Raw genomic sequence first — 18,040 nt, 5'->3', positions numbered from 1 at the left:
TCACACGGTATTTGCACAGCGGTCTTTCAAATGCAATTTTTGGGAAGAAATACACTTTCATGAATAAAAAAACAACAAAAAAAAACGTTAAGTTAGCCCAATTTTGTTTGTATAATTTGAAAGATTATGTTACGCCGGGTAAATAGATACCCGACATGTCCTGCTTTAAAATTGCGCACACTCGTGGAATGGTGACAAACTACGATACTTAATCTCCTTAGCCGTCACTTTTAAAAATGTTAACAGTTACCTGTTTAGAGTTACAGAGGAGTTCTTGTGCTAGAATTATTGCTCTCGCTTGAACTATCACGGTGATACCTCACGTGTGGCTTAAACATCGTTTACATATGCAAGCGTGACTTGCGTATGCGTTCACTTCTGATCTGGGGTCTAAATGACCTCAAACCCCTCCTCTGCACTTAAAAGCATTCAAAAGGCCAAGTTTGGCTGTTTTGAATGCTGTCATTTTTTTTTTTAAATCTGGCACCTTTTTAGCTTTCAGTACCCAAAAGTGATGTCATGACATCACTTCTGGGTTTTTACATCAGAGACCCAATCAAAGCCGAATCCAGCTTTATTCGGGCATTTGGCCAGCCGGCGGACGTGCCAGCTGGTGGCTTGGGTCTCCTGGTGGGACAGGAGACCCGGGCGAGCCACCGGAGGGGGGCTCATCCGCATTGGTTGTTAAAAGAAAGCCGACCGTCGGCTCTAAACAATGGTACTGGGGTGATGGCTCTAGCTGCAGGCATCACCCTGGTTCAACCCCTTGAAGCTGAGGCCATATATTTGCGTTCCATCGGCGTGAAGAGGAACTGCAGTCTGCTCACCTAATTTGTAATAGAAACATCTTTGCCATTTTGAAGCTTCTCTCCAACCACTTAGCATATAATTTTATATGTATTGTGATTCTGTACTTGCCAAATATGCTGCAGAAATCTCCCTCCACTAAGTCTGTCTGCATCCATTTTAACTGTGAGCAGCTGAAGCTGCTGCCTGTTCACTTCCTGGGTTTACAAAGACACACACACACAGCACATATATGTGTGTATATATACAGTTGTGCTCATAAGTTTACATACACTGGCAGAATTTATGATTTCTTAGGCATTTTTCAGAGAATATGAATTACACAAAAACGTTTCTTTCACTCATGGTTAGTGTTTGGCTGCAGCCATTTATTATCAATCAACTGTGTTTACTCTGTTTAAATCATAATGACAACAGAAACTACTTTTGCTATCCAAAGTTAGAACAAGGGCATAGATGGAAAGATGAAAAATGACTGAAGAGCTGCTTTACGGGTTTGCACATATCTGGTGCGAAGGGTTTATTTTGGTTAGCCTCTGGCAAATCACTATACAGGCGGTCCCCGGGTTACAAACATCCGACTTACAAATGACTCCTACTTACAAACGGAGGGAGACCACAGGAAGTGAGAGGAAATCTATCCCTGGGAAGGGAAATTCACTCCTGCAAGAGTTCCCATGGAAAAAAGGTGTCTCCGCTAAAGCTTTATCACTTATCCTTGTTTCAACAACCCAAAATTTTCAAAATGGAGTTCTCATAGGGACAGAAAGTGTAATGAAATCTTCTGAACAGGGGCACAGATGGCAAAAAAAAAAAAATAATAATACAGGGGTGTTGTTAACCCTTCCCTACGCTATCCAAAAAACTTAAAATGATTCTTTTTGCTTGAGCTACACTTAAAAAAATGTACCTGTTCTGACTTACAAACAAATTGAACTTTAGAACAAACCTACAGAAGACCCTATCTTGTTTCTAACCGGGGGACCCCCTGTACTGGACTTTCTATTAATGCTCATTAGGTGTTTGATAATTGATCACCCACTTGGACTTTTTTGATGCACGAATATATGGGGACAATTGTTAACGCCACTGCCACTCATTCACACTTGGCAGCAAAAGAAAAAAAAAAAAAATCACTGTCTAACAAATTATGTTAACAGAGGTTTTAATTTAGTTATTCCTTAGTTTAGTTATTTGGAAGCCACAGTGTTCCATCAAATCCACTCTATATAGTGTGGTCCCTGACTCTAGTCTACAAGAGCCTGCACCTTGGCATATAGTGTATACAAAAATTTTCTTTTTGTTTAGGGTTGTTCAACTCCTACAAGTAGTTCATATTACATTTTAAATTAATTTATAAGAGTAAACATAAATACTATTTTTTTACAACAATCTATGTGTCACAGTTATTGCAACATGTTAGGTTTAAACATATCTAATAAGCCATAATTTGTATGTTTAGTTCCAGAGTACCTCATGGTGGCTTTGCATACATTATGGGAGGAAGTGGACTGCAAAATTTCACTATTGCTGCTGTGTCATATACATCCAATTTGTTGCCAACTTCTAGCACATGGTAAGTTATAAAGATTAATTCTGTTGTGTTATAAAGTATGTTCTTTTTACGAAGTGTGTAACATACAATCAAAGAGGTTTCAGTGTATTCAGTGATACTGTGTGTATGTACTTTTGACATTTACTGCTTATGAAACCAGGAGTTTGCATTTGACTTTTAGGAGAATAACAAATTGACCCTAAACTGCGTGGGCTTTACTGAATATTTTAAATTTTTAACCCTTCTTGATGTCCCTATTCAAAAGCACCTTATTTTCATAAATATTTGTATCGTGTTCCCACTCTCTAGGGTTGCATAATTGTAGGGTTTTTCACATGTTTTCTTCCTATTTCTAGTAGTTTCACACACATAGGGGTCAATTTACTAAAGGCAAATAGACTGCACTTTGCAAGTGTAGGTGCTCCAAAGCATAGTAAATGAGGGGAAGGGGAAATTTCCTTGCATGTGATTGGGTATTTTTCGTAAAGTGAAGCTTTGCCTAATTTACCTAGCTCTGGAGCAGCTGCACTTGCAAGGTGCACAGTCTATTTTGCTAGGTTTTTCATTTATAAGATGTCAGGAAGACAGAGTTCTGGAGGAAGAGTCAGGCTTTCATAGTGTTAAATAATTAAACTTAAAATATAAGAAAAATCATATACTCCTAACCATGATTATTTAAAACTTAAAATATAAGTACACTGAGAATCTAACATTGTTGTGCAAATTTTTGTTTTGTTGACCTTGCCTCCTATGTCTGTTTTTCTAAATGATATCTATCAGGATGTTTGAATGAATAATTAAGCCAGCAATATCGATCCTTTAATTGATCGCTGTATGACAGTCCCTCCAATATAAAATATTAAATATAATTAAACTGACCAATTATTTCCTGAAATTCTCTGTTGTATGCAGATATTTTTTTAAGAACAATAAAATTGTGTAAAAGTACTGACTACAAGGATATAAATAGTTTTTTTACAATGAAGTCACTAACAACACACACAGAAGTAAGATTGATAGTATAACACAGACACCGAACTTTATATTTAACAACAAATTCCCTCAATTTCTGCCACTAAAACCTATATATACCGGGGAACTAAATTAGGTAATTCAATTACCACCTTTAGGTACCATAACCAGATATTCCTAAACCTAGCAGATCATTAAAGCTGCATTTCGACAGACTTTACCCATTATTTCCCTGCAGTTGGATTAAGGGATGGAGTCTGTCTGTGAGTTGTGCCAATACAGCAAAAAATTAAATATCTAAACCCTAGGAGTTATGAAACCATGAATATCAAATCAAACTAACAAAATCTATCACAAGCGGGGTTTTAAATTAGGTAAAAATCATCTGGCACACTGTTATGCTCAGAAGCAAGATGGTGATAGATTGCTTTGAATTAATGGATTTGGCCTTAAGATGGCTACCGACCAAACCCTCAAAATGGTTACTGATGGATGTTGATAGATGAAAATCAAGTTGGAGGATCTGAATGAGCTGAAGATGAGGGAGGGGCAAATCTGATAAGGCTGGATCAATAGAAGAAAGCAGGGACTTGTCAGTTGCTAATCATTTAAGATGGAGAGTCCTGTCTCTAAGCTTCCATTTTTATCTTCCTAAAACTCCTTCAATTAGGGATCATCCCAGAGGGCGTTGGCTCTCTCCACTGTCCAGGTTCCCGATGTCGAGAATTGACAGGCAGATTACCTCTGTTTATCACCCGCTGAATAGGGGAAGTGGTCCCTGCATCCGGCTTCGCTAGGGACATTGTGGGACCAGTATCCTTTTCTTTACACCTTTCCTCCTATCAAGCTGTTCCCTCGCCTGCTGCGCAGGTTCATGGGATGGAGGCAAAAGAGATTTTCATCAATCGGGTAGCTTTAGATTGGTCTTTGGTACACTATTGTGGGGCAGCTAATCGTAAAGCCCCTGGCAATTGCCTTTTCAGGAGGACCTCCTGTCCCATAGCTCGGTCTACCTCCCTGCGTTACCGTCTTTGGCTTAGTTGGCTTGACTCCTAAAAGCCAGATTTTGAAGAACTGGAAGTTGTCAGTGTGTTTACCACATTGTTAAAGGCTCGCAAGTCAGCCTGTTGGAGGATGTATCTTCATGCCTGGAAGGCTCATATTGCCTGTTGCAAGGCTCTGGATGTCCATCCTCATTACTTTCAGTGGCTCGGTTATTGTCCTTTATTCAACAGGGGATTGCACAAAAACATGCCTTGAGTGCCATTGCGGGTCAAGTTTCTGTCCTCGTCATGTTTTTTTTTTTTTTTTTTTTTTTCAGGGTCCCTTGGCCACGCACTTCTGGCTTTGCACCTTTGTTCAAGGGGTTGAGCATCTGGTGTCCACCCATGCGCTCCCTGTTACCACTGTTGGGCTTGCATTGTTTTTTTTTCGGTTCATTAAAAGCCTTCCTTTGGGGAGTATTCATGATATTCTCCTACTTACTCTTTTGTTAAAAAAAAAAAAAATGCCTTCTTGGTCACCACTGCTTCTGCTTGACAGGTGTCTGAGCTGGCGGCCTTTCTTTTGTTAGTCTCCCTATTTTGGTTCTACACAAGGCTAAGGTGGTTCTTCAACTGTGCCCCTCCTTTCTACCAAAGATGGTGTCAGATTTTCATCTACCTGAGTGTTCTTGTGTTCATGGTCATCGCATCTTAAGGAGGTTGCGTTGCACTTATTTAATGTACCCATCCACTATTGCCTCCTGCAGAGGTCAGATTCGCCTTAATGCTCATAGATGGCCTCAGGGACAGTCTGGTGCTCTCATCTGTCATGATTTCCTACTGGATCTGGCAGGCACTTGTTCAAGCGTACCCTATTACAGGGTGGGCTCATCCCTTCTCCCTTAAGGCATGTTCCACTTGGGCGATCAGTGCCTCCTGTGCTCTCTGGCATCTGTGTCAAAGTTTGGCAAGGCAGCTCTGTGCACACTTGCACATTTTACAGAGTTGATGGGTTTGCATCTTCTGATGCTTGTTCTGGCTGCAGTTTGCTGGCTGCTGTTTTAAGGCTCCTTGTTGGCCTTGGTTTAGGTGGTTGGCATGTTTGCCTGGTTGCATCTGTTTTGGCTACCCGTTATTGAGGCACTGTCCATAGGACATCCCTATGGTCGAATGCTGTGTCAGTCAATGAACATAAGAGAAAAATGTTTTTTTTTTTTTTTATTACTGTAAAATCCTTTTCTCTGAGTTAACTGACAGACACAGCACCCACCCCTCTATTGGCATTTATACTTCTGATCCGATTTATACTTTGTGACTAACTGGATTGCCTATAGCAGTGAACGGGGTTTATACCAGTTAGGACTGTCCATAGGCAGTGTTGTGTTCTTTTCTGTCTACTCTTCTAGTGTTCTACTTCTGTAGGTGGCGTTATATTCAGAAGCGCTGTGTCTGTCAGGTTTTTTTCTTGACACTTTACTACCCTTTTATTCATAAAACTAGTTAGTATAATATCTCGCAAACATAGGACCGTTTACATTGAAAATAAGTTTTCTTCTTTCTGGATTCAGTTCTGTGCTCTGGGATAGTTAAACTCTCATGTGACACACTAGATCTTTGGCTTATTTGAAGTCTCCCAGTTTCTCTTACCAGACACTTTTTATAGTTCAAAATCAGAGAAACCTTAAATCATAATTTTACTTCATAGAGGCTTTGACATATCTTTGGACAGACTTTTAGGACAAATTTGTTACACGATTCTGGCTATTACCTTTAATAATCAGTCAACTTTGCTTTATGCACCTCTCTGATTAAAGCTGGCCATAGGTGTGGATTCCTCCATCCACACAAGCGAGGTGGATGAAGGAATTCTCCCTGCTGTGCTATTGTATTCTGACAGCAGGGACTACTGAAGCAGCCAAATTTTGATTCATCTGTGACCAGCTGTCACATTTTTTTTTTTCATGAGAGTTCCCTTAACTGCTACTGAATTACTCTCATTGCATTGGATAAAACAATTAGACAAGGCTTTGCTTATGAGTCATGAATGCTGGGCATATAACAACATTGTGAAACTCAAAGCCAGGCCATACATTACCCAATTTTCTTTTGCTCAACTACGGGTTGAAGGAAAGAAAATTGCTTCATTCCCCCATCAATACATTTAGTGTTGATGGGGAAATCCCTCCTGCTGCGTTTTTGTATTCTGACAGTGGGAGGTTTCCCAGGCGACCGGAATCCAAAGATCGCTGCTTGGGTCTATAGCCACCAACTGTGATTGCATTGGAAAAAAAAAATCCAAAAGGCTGGTTGTACTGAAATCGATCAATGGATCGTCTTCAGTATAACCAACCTGCCCATACCTAAATTTTGATCTGTCTAAGGCTGGCTTAAGTCAAATAGATACTTCTAGACATATAGTTTAAAAATGCTCTATGGGTTTGTGTTACATGTTTTAGGTTAACACAGACAACACCCACCAATCACGGTAGTACTACAGCATACATTGCTTTGTGCCCTTTAAGTCAAAAGGAAACGGGTTCTACAATAAAAGAGCCCGTTGTTTGTGTTTGCCTCCCAACCAGTTGTTCCCCTCGCTTTCCTGCACTGCATTCTGTGAGAGGGTCTGGGTTACAGTAGAACAGCTGAATTTAAAATACAGAAACAAATAGAGAAAACAAGGAAAATGGACAGTGCGTAGCTTGAATTATCAGTACCTCCTCCCCTTAATTTACACTGCTCAAAACAATTAAAGGAACACTTTGAAAACACATCAGTCACAATCAGTCTTAATGGGGAAAAAATATCATACTGGGTAATGGGTTAGGAACAAAAGGATGGAACATTGTTTGATGGGAAAGAAAATGATCAACCTACAGAGGGCTGAATCCAAAGACACCTCGAAAAGCAAATTGAAAAAATGATGCAGCAGGCTAGTCCATGTTGCTGAAGTTTTATTGCAGCAACTCAAAATGGTACTCAGTAGTTGTATGGGCCCCACATGCTTGTATGCATGGCTGACAATGTTGAGGCATGCTCCTAATAAGACAACAGATGGTGTCCTGGGGTATTTCCTCCCAGATCTGGACCAGGGCATTACGGAGCTCCTCTGAACAGACTGAGATGCAACCTGGCAGTGTCAGATGGATCGAAACATAATGTCCCAGAGGTGGTCTATTGGATTTAGGTCAGGCAAGTGTGGGGGCCATTCAATGGTATCAATCCCTTCATCCTCCAGGAACTGGCTGCATACTCTTGCCACATGAGGTCGGGTATTGTCATGCACCAGCAGGAACCCAGGACCCAGTGTACCAACGTAGTGTCTGACAATGGGTCCAAAAATGTCATCCCGATACCTAATGGCAGTCAGGGTGCCATTGTCTAGCCTGTAGAGGTCTGTGCGTCCCTCCGTGGATAGGCCTCCCCAGACCAGACCATCACTGACCCACCACCAAAAACTGGTCATGCTGAATGATGTTACAGGCAGCAGAACATTCTCCACAGCTTCTCCAGACCCTTTAATGTCTGTCACATGTGCTCAGGGTGAACCTGCTCTCATCTGTGAAAAGCACAGGGCACCAGCAGACCTGCCAATTGTGGTGTTCAATGGTAAATGCCAATCGAGCTCCATGGTCATGAGCAGTGAGCACAGGGCTCACTAGAGGACGTCGGGTCCTCACGCCACCTTCATGAAGTCTGTTTCTGATTGTTAGGTCAGAGACATTCACACCATTGGCCTGCTGGAGGTTATTTTGTAGGGCTCTGTGCAAAGAGGAACAGGATGAGCACTGCCAAAGGAGATGATACCTGTCCTGCTGATGGGATAAGTACCTTCTACGGCCCTGTCCAGCTGTCCTAGAGTTAACTGCCTGTCTTCTGGAATCTCTTCCATGCTCTTGAGACTGTGCTGGGATACATGGCAAACCTTGTGGCAATAATGTATTGATGTGCCATTCTGGAGGTGTTGGACTACCTGTGCAACCTCTATAGGGTCCAGGTATCGCCTCATGCTACCAATAGTCACACTGACCCTAGCCAAATGTAAAACTAGTGAAAAACTGTCAGAAAAGATGAGTAGGGAAAAAAATGTCAGTTAGCTCCACCTGTAAAACAATTCCTGTTTTCGAGGTTGTCTCATTGTTGTCCATCTAGTGCTCCTGTTAATTTCATTAACACCAAAGCAGATAAACTGATTAATAATCCCCTCTTCTACTTAACTGACCAGATCAATATCCCAGGAGTTTATTTGATTTGATGCTATACTCTGATTAAAAAGTGTTCCTTTAGTTTTTTTTTTTGAGCAGTGTCCATTTAAGTATGCAATGGCAGCCACTCTGATCTCTTTGAAACTAGCAAACAAGGAGAAAAAGGGCAGGGCTTTATACAAAGCAATACAAAAGGTCACTAACACATTTTCAAGCTAGCCAGCAATAAAACGTAAACTATTTTAACTACGGATATGTTCAGTCCCTAAAGGGCCATACACATGGGCCAAATATTGGGTAGCAGCGACCAGTTCAATACAAATCACCTGAAATTTGGCCCGTGTGTGCGGCAGTTGGTCCGACAGAAGGGGCATGACTGAAATAGGTCTGCCTATCGGCAACCGATCGACTGTCAGAATACATTAGCACAGCAGGGGAGATCACTGTACTAACATCACATAGTTAGTACAGCGGCTGCTCCCGAGCTGTCAGTTTTTTTTCACGCAGCTCGTTGGGTTAAACAAGAAAAAAAAGTGTACCAGGCTTAAATCTAAAACAACTCGGCTATGCAACCTAGCTAGGAATGCAAAAACAGCAGTCTCCCCTGGAGGCAACCTTTTTTTTTTTTTTTTTCTCTAGTTGCTGTACTAGTTGCTGTACTAGTTACTGTACCTATTAACCACCTTACTACTGCACCATTATAAATAAACATCAGGTAGGTAGTGCTGCTGAAAACATGCTTGTGTGGACAGTATGCCTATAATTAAGTTGTCAGCAAACATTACAGTTTATGGTCAGAATGCACAGAGCCAATCAGAGTGGCTGTGTGTCTTGTGATTGCTGCAAACCATTCACAGCAATTATGCATTGAAACAAAGAAAATGTAAATTCCTCTCCTTTCACCAATCTGTAACAATGTACAGTAAGTGACACTTCTCCTACTGACCAGCAATAAAAGGTGGACATGCTTACCACAAAGAGGGCACCCTGAGCAGCAAGGGTAAATTAAATTTACCCACTTGACCACTGGAAGGTTTTACCCCTTCATGACCTGGGCATTTTTTGCTATTCTAGAATACTGTACGCACATGAAATTTACATATTTTTTCACACAAATTAAGCTTTCTTTTGGTGGTATTTAATTACCACTGGGTTTTTTTGTAATTGTTTATGCTATATAAGCAAACTACTGAAAATTTTGTAAAAAAAAAAAAAAAAAAACCCACATTTTTCTTAGTTTGTTGAAAACATTTAGGCCAAAATGTAGTCTGCTACATTTCGTTGGTTAAAAAAAAAAAAAAGCCAAATATCAGTGTATATTTAGTCTGTGTGAAAGTTTTATATAGTCTCCAAACTATGGTATACAGTGGGCATAGAAAAGAATTGCTGCCCTTTAAAAAAAAAGAAACATTTGTTGCTTTGCAGCCTGAAGACAGACAGTTTGTATTTTATCCAACTGTATTTAGCTGTATTGTGCAACTTCCAACATCCAATTGAAAAATATAATACCAACGTGTCAATTTTTTTTTCTCTTACGTCCTCTGACAGACGCAGCTCTCAGTGCTTCTTCACTAATGGGTAATGCGCCATCTACAGGAGTAGACTAGGCAGTGAAAAGTTTTCACTCGCCACGCCTATAAGGGCTGCCCCTCACGACATTACCCCAGACACACTGTGCTCTACAATTCGTTTCTTGCTGCCTAGTTTAGGAGTAGGACCTAGGTTCCCTGCTGGGACTTCGATCTATTTTTATTTTCTTTTGAAAATGTTTGTTTATTTCTCTTTACTCACTATCGCTAGCTAGTGTCAGGGGGATCCTCCTGTGGAACTACAAGCGACAGCCGGGCTGGGGTTTCGCACTGGATAATCTAGATCCTTATGGTCTCCCAGCCTGGCCAACGAGTATGCGCAGGTTGTGGTCTGCTCAGGCCTCGCCACGACAGAGCCCCGATGGATGGGGACAAGCCTGCGAGCGGATGCTTCACCGGGACGAATCGACCTGGAATGCCCTGAGTCGCAGCGTACCCCTTCTGGCTGGCAGCACCCTCACTCAGGGTGGGAGGCGAGCTGTTTCGGAGCGGAGCCCCCTAGTCCATGGTTTTGTGAGTGATGCAACGTCCCCCGGTGTCCCTGGGACAGACCTCTGAGGGGGAGATGGGGCCCACTCCTGGGGATAACAGTGCTGTGTCTCTCTGGAAGATTCCCCAGGCCTGTCAGGACGGGTTCTGCCCTCCCCGATCCCGCTGGGGGCGCTATAGCGGCGTCAGACGCCTGGGGGGGTGTGTATAAAGTTACCTTGTCCTGGGGGGGTTCTTTTAGGTGGATTCCCACGGGGGGCCTCCTCCCTGGTTTTCCTGGGTGCTTGGCGCCGTTTTCGGCTGCCATTTAAGGTGTGGGCATAGGCCACTTCTGTGTATCGGCAGCGGCCATTTTCCTTTAGCCTCCTGAGTGCTTGGCGCCTTTTTCGGCCACCATTTTAAGTGTGGGCATAGGCCGCGCTGTATGGGCGGCGGCCATTTTCCCTTTGCTTCCTATGCTTTTCTATTGGCACCATTTTGTTGTGGCTTTTGCGCTACACAGGCGGGCTCGGCCCCTAGTGATGTTTGGTCACTTCCTCTCAGAAGTTTCACATGCTGGAAGACTGGACAGGACACATTACAACATAAAGGGGGACTCCGGCTTTAGCACGATGTATCGGTGCGAACCGCGGTCACAATTTAAAGGGGCAGTGTACTCCTTTTTTGTTTCTCTGCTACAAAAATTGAGTCCCAAGGTGAACATTTCCCCTCTAATTTTATTTGTGCATCCGGATCACAATCTCTGGTGTCTTTCTGCAGCCTTAGAAACTCTGGCGTCATAGGTGGATCTTGTGATGAAACCCTCTACCAACAAAAGGCCGATGCCCTCTCAGTCCTCTGATTCAGAGCCTGTTGTTTTTGCCACGGACAACACCCTCCCTAAGGGATCCCTGTCCTCACAGTCAGTTGTTGAGGAGGATGAGTCCTCCTTAGCTGCAGCGCAGGAACACGCTCTGGTGGAAGCACTGATTCTTTCGGTAAAGGAAACATTGCAATTGGATGATGAGCCCACACAGTCAGGATTGTCTTCGTCTCCCGCAAAGCCCAGAAGTCAGGTGAGGTTTTTCCTTGTCCCGAGGATTTTCACGATATTGTGAATGAGCAATGGCGGCGCATTAAACACATGCTGGTAGTTCCCAAGCGCTTTCAGCGCCGTTACCCCTTTGCAGTCCAATCATTGGACGGTGTCACCTAAGGTGGATCACACTGTTTCCCGGTTGAATAAATCTACTGTGGTACCTGTAAGAAGACTCCCCGTGGTTATAGGACCCGGTGGACAGGCGTATGGAATCCCTTTCCCACCACCTGCATTTGTTGGCAGGTTCGATTCTAAAACCTGTGTTCGCCTCCTTCCTGGTTTCTTAGACAGTCACTGAATGGAGCAAGGTGCTTAGGAGCAACTTGAACGCTGAGTCTGTTCCTCCAACTCTAATTGAGCTTACGGATCAGATGGCCCATGCCATGGTGTACCTGTGTTGATGCGGCCCTGGACACCGCGCCTCTGGCTGCCAGAGTGTCTGCGGTGGGGATCGCCATACACCGCATGGTGTGGCTGAAGAGCTGGTCGGCGGACCAGGCTTCTAAGAAGGCCGTAACTGAACTTCCCTTTTTGGGTGAATGTCTGGTGACTCCTTGGATGAGTTAATCAAGCGTCTAACGGGGGGGTAAGAGTACTCTCCTTCCTCAACCCTCAAGAGGTAAGGCACCTCGCAACAAGCGGGGGCCTTCCTTCGAGGCTCACAGGGGGCTTTTTCGTGCCTTAGGGGCGCAGGAAAAAGGCAAACCATTCAGAGCCTCCAGAGTAAACAAGAAGGCTTAGTCGGGTAAGCCCAAGGCTGGCTAGTTCGGTGCGGAGGCCAAGTCCTCCTCTGCATGAAGGGACGCCCTCACCCGGTTCAGGGGTGTGGGCGTCTGCGTTACTTTCGAGAACCCTGGACGTCTCTGATTCCAGACAAATGGGTTCAAGCACTGATTCATTCAGGGTACAAGATCGAATTTCGATCTCGCCCAGCAGACAGGTTCTTTCCATGAAATCTCCCTCTGTCTCCGGATCGTGTGACAGATCTCAGGGGGGCAGTGAAGGATCTCTTTGCACACGGCGTAATTGTCCCGGTTCCTCAGCAGGACAGGTTTTCAGGTTTTTACTCCAACCTGTTCACGGTGCCCAGGAAGGAGGGCAAGGTGCGTCCAATTATGGACCTCAAGTCGCTGAACTGCTTTTTGGGGGTGCAGAAGTTTCGGATGGAATGCATTTGGTTGGTAGTAGCGTAGTTAAATCAAGGGGATTTACTGGCCTCCATCGATTTAGAAGATGCGTATATGCACATCCCTATTTATGAGGGTCATCAGCGGTATCTGTTTTGCGGTGGCTGAGGAACACTTTCAATTTGTTGCATTACCCTTTGGTCTAGCTTCCGCTCCCAGAATCTTCACCAAGGTTTTGGCTCAGATGCTGGCTTTGCTACGCAAAAAAGGGGTTGCGGTACTCAGTTATCTGGACGATCTCCCGTTAAGGGCAAGCTCCTGTGCCACCCTGTCGGGCGACCTGACCTTCACGGTTCGGACGCTTCAGGAGTTCGGGTGGACCATTAACTTCCAGAAGTCTGCGCTGAGTCCATCAGTGCGTCTGAGTTATCTGGGCATGGTTTTGGACTCCTCTAAAGCGAGGGTCTTTCTTCCAGAGGATAAAACTCCAGACCTTGCAGGGCGAGGTCAGGATTCTGATGGACAACAATTTTTCCTCCCTGCGGACGTGTATGAGGTCCCTGGGGCTGATGGTGTCTGCCTTCGAGGTGGTTCCGTTTGCCCAATTTCACACAAGCAGAGATTCTTGCAGAGTGGAACAAGGATCCGCAGTCCTTGGACAGGATGATATGTCTAAGTCGTCCCACAAGGTCGGAGCTCTCGTGGTGGCTTCAGTCGCCCGCTCTGAGCCAGGGCAGGTCGTTTCTGCCACTGTTGTGGATGGTGCTCACCACAAATGCCAGCCTGTCAGGCTTGGGTGGAGTGCTGGACAACCTTTGGGCCCAAGGTATGTGGTCACCGGAGAAATCGTCTTTACCGATAAATGTCCTGGAGCTCAGGGCGATCAAACTGTGCCTGCTCCATTGGACGCCACGGCTGCATGGTTTTCCGGTTCGGGTGCAATTCAACAATGCCACGGCTGTGACTTGCATCAATCACCAAGGGGACACCAAGAGTGCCTGGGTGGCCAGGGAAGTGGCCGATATTCTGACTTGGGCCGAGGCACATGTTCCGGCTCTCTACGCAGTTCACATCCCAGAAGTGGAAAACTGGCAGGCGGATTACCTGAGTTGTCGGGTTCTGGATCAGGGGGAATGGTCCTTGCATCCGGAGCTTTTTTGCCTCCTATGTGCCCGGAGCTGGATCTGTTTGTATCTCGTCTAAACAAAAAGGTAGAGAGGTTTGTGCCCAGGGCTCGAGATCCTCTGGCCGACGCCACAGACGCATTGGTGGTGCCTTGGAGCCGATATCGGCTGATTTATGCCTTCCCTCCGATACAACTGTTGTCACGGTTCCTCCGCAGGTTGGCGGTGGAGAAGGTGCAGGTGATTCTGATGGCCTCAGACTGGCCTCACTGGTCGTGGTACGCAGACCTGGTGAAGATGGGCATCGAGCCTCCCTGGCGGCTACCTTTACGGTCAGTGGCTTTAATGGCGTGGCTGTTGAAGGCCAGGTGTTGAGGGACAGAGGTCTCTCTGATTCTGTGATTCTTACCTTGCTGAGAGCTAGGAAATCAACTTCCAGGAAGATTTATCATCGTACTTGGAAGATGTATATTACCTGGTGTGGCGAGGGTTTTAGCCTTCTTGCAGAAAGGAGTGGAGCAACGTTTGGCTTTGGACACGATTAAAGGTCAGGTGTCGGCCTTAGCCATTTACTTCCAATGTCCCTTGGCGACTAATTCCTTGATTCGCACCTTTATTCAAGGGGTGCGTCATTTGGCTCCAACGAGGAGATCCCCTTTGCCTCCGTGGGATCTGAATTTGGTTTTGTCCGTTTTCCAGCAACCTCCCTTTGAAGATATCAGGGACATTTCTCTGCCTTTGTTGTCTCAGAAGGTTGCCTTTTTGGTGGCTCTCACCTCTGCTTGCAGGGTGTCTGAGTTGGCGGCTCTGTCCTGCCATTCGCCTTATTTGGTCGTTCATAGGGATAAGGTTGTTCTGCGTCCTAACCAATCCTTTCTCCCTAAGGTGGTGTCAGCTTTTCACCTCAATGAAGATATGGTTTTGCCTTCGCTCTGTGCTAAGCCCAATCATCCAAAAGAATTTGCCTTGCATTCGCTGGATGTGGTTAGGGCGGTCAGGGTCTACCTGTCAGCCACAGAGTCCTTTCGGACATCTAATTTTCTGTCCTTCCTGAGGGACCACATAAGGGTTCAGCTGCGTCTGCTTCAACCATATCAAAGTGGATCAGACAGACTATTGTTCAGGCCTATTTGTTAAAGGGTCAGGTGCCTCCTTTCCCTGTGAGGGCACATTCTACTAGAACGCTGAGTGCCTCTTGGGCTTTTCGCCATTAGGTATCTGTGGCTCAGGTGTGTAAAGCGGCGACTTGGTCTTCTGTACACACTTTTACAAAATTCTACAAGGTCGATTTGATGGCATCCTCGGATGCTTCCTTTAGCCGCAAAGTTTTGCAGGCTGCTGTTTGACGAAGAGACAATGGTTTCTCTTTTTGGGGTGAATTTTTTGTTTTGGGGTAAGCTCCTGTTGCTCTTGGTTGAGCTTTTTTGTTGCCCTGTTGGCTACGTTCTTAGCCTTGGAAAGGCATTAACAGTTTTTGGTTGCATTCTTCCCACCCCTCATGCCTACACTGCTTTGGGACGTCTCATTAGTGAAGAAGCATTGAGAGCGGTGTCTGTCAGAAGACGTAAGAGAAAATTGTATTTCTGTAAGAACTTACCGTAAAATCCTTTTTTCGGAGTCCTATGACAGCGCAGCTCCCCCCTCTATTTTGAGGTTGGTTGTGTCTTCTTTCACTGCTTGCTATGAAACTGATTTGAGAGCACAGTGTGTCTGGGGTAATGTTGTGAGGGACAGCCCCTATAGGCGTGGCGAGTGAAAACTTTTCACTGCCTAGTCTACTCCTGTAGATGGCGCATTACCCATTAGTGAAGAAGCATTGAGAGCTGTGTCTGTCAGAGGACTCTGTGAAAATAATTTTACGGTAAGTTCTTACAAAAATCCAATTAAAAAAAACAGAATCACTGAGTTGGAAAAAGGATCACCCCCTTGTGTCAGTATTTTGTTGAACCACCTTTTGCTATAATTGCAGCCTTTATTCTGTTGGCATATGTCTCTACTATCTTTGCTCAAGTTCAGTTAAATTTGATCGTGACTATTTGTGGACTGCAGTCATTCCACAGATTTTCAATGCGGTTTAAATCAGGGCTCTGACTAGGCCATGCAAGGACATTTACCTTTTTCTCTTTTAACCACTGCCATTTTTCTTGGGCAGCAGATTTTCCCCAAAAATCTGACAGTATTTCCCCATCCATTTTTCTTCTCTTCTGACAAGTGCTCCAGTCCCTGCTGCAGAGAAACACCCCCATAACAGGATATTACTACCTCCCTGCCTTACTGTAGGAATGGGGTTATTTAGATGGTGAGCTGTATTGGATTTCTGCCAGATATATCTTTTAGTGTTGAGGCCAAATAATTAATTTTTAGTCTCATCTGACCATAATACCTTTTTCCATGTGGCCTCAGAATCTTTAAGGTGCATTTTTGGCAAAGCTACTGACTGCATGTGGCCTTTCTTGAGCAGTGACACTTTTTTCTTTTTTTCTTGCAACCCTCCCATACAAGCCCGGATCAGGATGTCACTCCAGATACTGTCCACTTCCTAATAATAGACTTCACTGTGCTTGTAGGCATTGATAAAGCCTTTGAAAATTGTTTGTATTCATCTCTTGACTTGTGCCTGTCCACAACTTTAACCCAGAGATCTTTTGACACTGCCTTGCCGCCTATAGTTGATTGTTTGCTTCAGTTGCACTATCAGGAAATTAAATGCTCCAGGAAAGCTCTTTTCATGCTGCGCTAATCAAAATGACCACAGCTGATCGCAGTTGTGAAAGTCAAATGGCTTTGTGTGCCCTTGAGATGGTGATTAACTACACCTGATTGAGTTTAGAAGTTATTTTTAGCGGGGGAATCCTTTTTCCAACTCAGTGATTCTGTTTTTGATTTTTTTTTTTTTTTTTTCATGATTTTATGTTAACTTCTTTCTCTTGGATGTTATAAGTTACAAGTTATAAGTTACACTGAGTAAATACAGCTGGATAAAATGTTTTTTGCATCTTGGAAAGACATCGAAGTCTAGAATATGCTGTAATGTAGACCAGCAACTTCAGAATCTCATGACTGCTCTTTGTACTCCCACTTCAATATCGTTTCATTATGTAGTCACAAGTAGTAAGCAAATTAAAAAAAGTGTTAATTTAACAATGCAGTGCAAAGGGCAATGACATGTACATAATGTAGTCATTAATACAAATCTATCAGGTTTAAGTTGTCGCATCAGTGAAGCATTAATTATTGCTGAAAGCAAAAGAATTATGAACTTTACGCGCTGCTGTTCTTAAATGAGGTGATTCCGTTTTGGTGCTTTATGGTGTGTGTGGGTGTATGTATGTATGTGTGTATATATATATATATATATATATATATATATATATAAAAATATATAGCCCTTTGTGTAATAGATACCATCACATAATCTCATGTGTGCCCTGTCCCTTGGGGATCTTTTTTTTTTTTTTTTTTTATTATTATTTTTTTTAAATCTACAGGCTTTGATTCAATATGTATTCTTTTTTTTGTCTTGCTCATTTGTTACAGCATCAATATGCTTAAGTTGCCGGAATACCCGAGCAAGGAAATCCTAAAGGACAGGCTTCTTGTGGCTTTGCACTGTGGAAGCTATGGCTATACAATGGCATAATGAAGAAAGAAAAACTCATCTGACTACTGATGTGCAATTTAGAGTGGCAGAACCAATTTAGAAAACTGTCAAGAGGAAAACAGGCTTGATACTGCCCACGGGCAGGGCTGACTTTCAAAGATTTGTAAAGTACCTATTTTCTCCAAGATTGTGTTTGTGTGGTTGTGTGATTTGAAAAGCAAGGAAAAAAAAACATCATGCTGTTCTGATTGAAAAACAAGGCACACTTTTTTTTCCGAGCAAAGACACTTTATCTTTTCATGTATGTGTTCAGTTTCTGTGATCTGTTTAATTACTGCAAGAAATTGCTTTTATAAATTATTTTTATTATGATTCATTTATGGAGGAAGAATGATTGTGCAGAGTATTAACGTTTACAAAAAAAATCTTGTAAAAACTGTAATTGTATTTTTTTTGTTTCCCTGTGGTTTTAACATTTTAGTGTTTATAAGCTGTAAAAGTGAGTTGTTTTGT

General features: G+C 43.6%; 1 protein-coding gene across 2 annotated transcripts in view; it reads left to right on the top strand.

Annotated features, from left to right (window-relative positions):
- Positions 1 to 17,767, top strand: part of HACE1 (HECT domain and ankyrin repeat containing E3 ubiquitin protein ligase 1) — a 205,960-nt gene extending 188,193 nt beyond the window's left edge. For both annotated transcript variants that reach the window (XM_082250000.1, XM_082249999.1), the window contains exons 23-24: positions 2,270 to 2,383; positions 17,464 to 17,767. In XM_082250000.1, the coding sequence (XP_082106126.1) occupies positions 2,270 to 2,383; positions 17,464 to 17,566 (217 nt within the window). In that variant the 3' untranslated portion in view covers positions 17,567 to 17,767. The remainder of the gene's footprint in view (positions 1 to 2,269; positions 2,384 to 17,463) is intronic.
- Positions 17,768 to 18,040: the final 273 nt, after the last annotated feature.

Source organism: Pelophylax lessonae (assembly GCF_965119305.1).
Source record: "Pelophylax lessonae genome assembly, chromosome: 3".
NCBI lineage: Eukaryota > Metazoa > Chordata > Amphibia > Anura > Ranidae > Pelophylax > Pelophylax lessonae.
The sequence above is the reverse complement of the archived record's forward strand: the minus strand, read 5'-3'. Positions and strand labels throughout refer to the sequence as shown.